General features: G+C 39.9%; 1 protein-coding gene across 1 annotated transcript in view; it reads right to left on the bottom strand.

Moving 5' to 3' along the window:
• The window catches only part of LOC107101778 (sodium- and chloride-dependent creatine transporter 1-like), a 65,932-nt gene that overhangs the window by 5,627 nt on the left and 57,749 nt on the right, over positions 1-2,556 (bottom strand). The window contains 3 exon segments of the mRNA XM_015400825.1: positions 1,449-1,551; positions 1,643-1,780; positions 2,212-2,336. Coding sequence (XP_015256311.1) covers positions 1,449-1,551; positions 1,643-1,780; positions 2,212-2,336 — 366 coding nt within the window.

Below are 2,556 nucleotides of genomic sequence, written 5' to 3'. Positions count from 1 at the left end.
GAGCCAATGAGCAAACACATTGTACCATTAGAACACTGGAGTGATAGTTGCTAGAAATGGGCCTCTATATCTATCTATTTGCAGCTAGAATAGTAATTTACCACATTAGCAATCTATAGAGTGTATTTCTTTAAAGTTAAGACTAGTTTAAAGTTATCTTTACTGAAAAGTACAGTGATATCATCTTGTTCCATTGGCGAAATGTCTCTTTTACCTCCCCAACCACAGAACAAATGCACTTATTTTAAGAAGAAAATGACTTACGGTATCTAGATTTGTATTTTTTCCAGTGTTTGCTCTGAATATGAGGGTATTTCTATTCTACACTGATGACGCTCTGAGTTACACCTCTGTCACCAACCTGCCACGTTGTCTAGAAGTCATTGCATGAATGCAGCCCAAACACTGATAACTGAATAGGTCCGTTAACAAGGTCAGAGATAACCACTAGCTGCATTCAGTGACGCTGAAAATAACAGAACCCACCCTCTGGGATATGAGGACAGGATGTGAATCACTAAACCTGCTCATGTTCAGCTTAGAAACAATCAGCAGTCTGTAGACCTGCTGTGGGTTTATAAGGCAATCGGTGTGTCTGTGAGGCATCAGCAACTTAGACCCCAACTCCCTCACTGCAAAAATGATCTAGAAATAAGTAAAAATTTATTAAATTAAGTGTATTTACCCTTGATTTGAATAGGTAAATTTGACAATATGCCAATGGAATGAATATTTTTACCCTTAAAATAAGACAATTAGATGAAATGCACTTGAAATAAGAAGATGCGATTGTGTTTTCTTATTTTAAATCTAAATTGTATTGTTCCATTGTCAAACTGTCTCTTTAATCTCCTCAATTTAAGAAGAAATGCACTTATTTTAAGAAAAAATGATTTATCTAGATTTTGATTTTTTTCCAGTGGGGTGTGAGACGTTTTCATTGCAAAGTAGAAATCTAGATAAGTATTTTTTTCTTAAAATAAATGCATTTTGTCTTGAATTAGGGAAGTAAGTGAGACAATTTGACGATGGAAAAGATAATTTACATTTAGAATAAAGGATTTCAAGTGCATATTATCTAATAATCTTATTTTAAGAGTCTAAAATACTCATTCCATTGGCAAATCTACTGTTTTACCTTCTCAAATTAAGGGTAAATACACTTAATTAATTATTTCCTCAATGTGCCTGAAGAATTTCAGTCAGAAATAATTGAATGAGGACCCATTTAAAAAAAAAAACACTAAATCTAGCAAAGTCAAGAACTATTGACGAAAAAACCCCTGAAGAAAACGGCCAAATTAAAACTAAAGGGTCTGAACTTTGACCTTTACTTGGAGTTCAGATCTGATCTTACATCTTATTTTAGGATCCCTCAGAGCTGCTCCACCCTGCAATGTTACACCACAGGGTGTGTGTGTGTGTGTGTGTGTGTGTGTGTGTCATACCATAGACCCAGGCAACCACAATGCATTCCCAGAATGACTGCCACAGCAGCGTCATCCCGCTGGCTGAGTAGTAGTCAAACAACTGGAAGACGTACATTCCTCCCTGCAGAGACAAACAGCTCCGTGTTTATCAGGGGAAATCATACGCTGAAAATAATACCTGGCCTCCTGGTTTGAAAGGTTTTCCTGCTGACCTGTGTCACCATGGAGAGGTCGATAACGAAGCAGAGTAAACAGCAGATCGCCACGGCGATCTCACGTTTGTATCGGTGGTAATAACCGCCGGGAAACAGATCCAGAATCCCCGTGACGAAGCCCTCTACGCCGACAAACTGCGGGGACACAAAACAGCCCGACCGTTAGAGCCTGAAGGCATCGTCGGGTATCTGCCCATCAGCATTTCATCAAATATCCTTCTGGGATAATCCCGCTCGGCCATCTACACGGTACTTTGGGCAGATTAGGAAAGTTCTCAGATTAAGTCTGTGTCTCATCATGTGAGGATTGATCCCAGTACCTCGGCATTGGGGAGAAGATTCTGGCTGACATTTCAATTAAGTCCAGCGTACACTGTATGATTTTTTTGCTCTTTTCGGGTAATTTCTCCAGTCGTGGGAGAATTTTTTGTTTGGGTCAACTTTTAGCCTGATGGTGCGTGGTGTAGTATACAGGAAAACATGTTTGAAATTACAATACCAACAATCCCACATAAGAGGCTTTGAGGATGTAGGTTTAGAGATAGGATGCGTTGTTTTTGGGTCACCTGACTGTCGAGTCCAAGCAGCAACAACATGAAGAAAAAGAGAGCGGCCCAGAGTGGAGCTACCGGCATCAGACTGACCGCCTTAGGATATGCAATGAAGGCCAGACCTGGACCTGGAAGACAAAGAGGACGGACTCAGTGTTCTGCAGCAGCTCTGAGTCTTCGCTCATTTATACTGGCTTTATTTATCAGATCCTTTAACATCAATTAGCATGAATTAACAGCCTCACAAATTTCCTGTTTCCTTTTTAAATCATAAACATATGATTAGCCTTCTCTCTGTTGGAAAAGCTAGCTGGTTATAATGCCTAATGCCTCACTACCTCACCCCCCCACCATGGACTG

The sequence above is a fragment of the Cyprinodon variegatus genome, unplaced genomic scaffold (genome assembly GCF_000732505.1).
Source record: "Cyprinodon variegatus isolate N-32 unplaced genomic scaffold, C_variegatus-1.0 Scaffold1150, whole genome shotgun sequence".
NCBI lineage: Eukaryota > Metazoa > Chordata > Actinopteri > Cyprinodontiformes > Cyprinodontidae > Cyprinodon > Cyprinodon variegatus.
The sequence above is the reverse complement of the archived record's forward strand: the minus strand, read 5'-3'. Positions and strand labels throughout refer to the sequence as shown.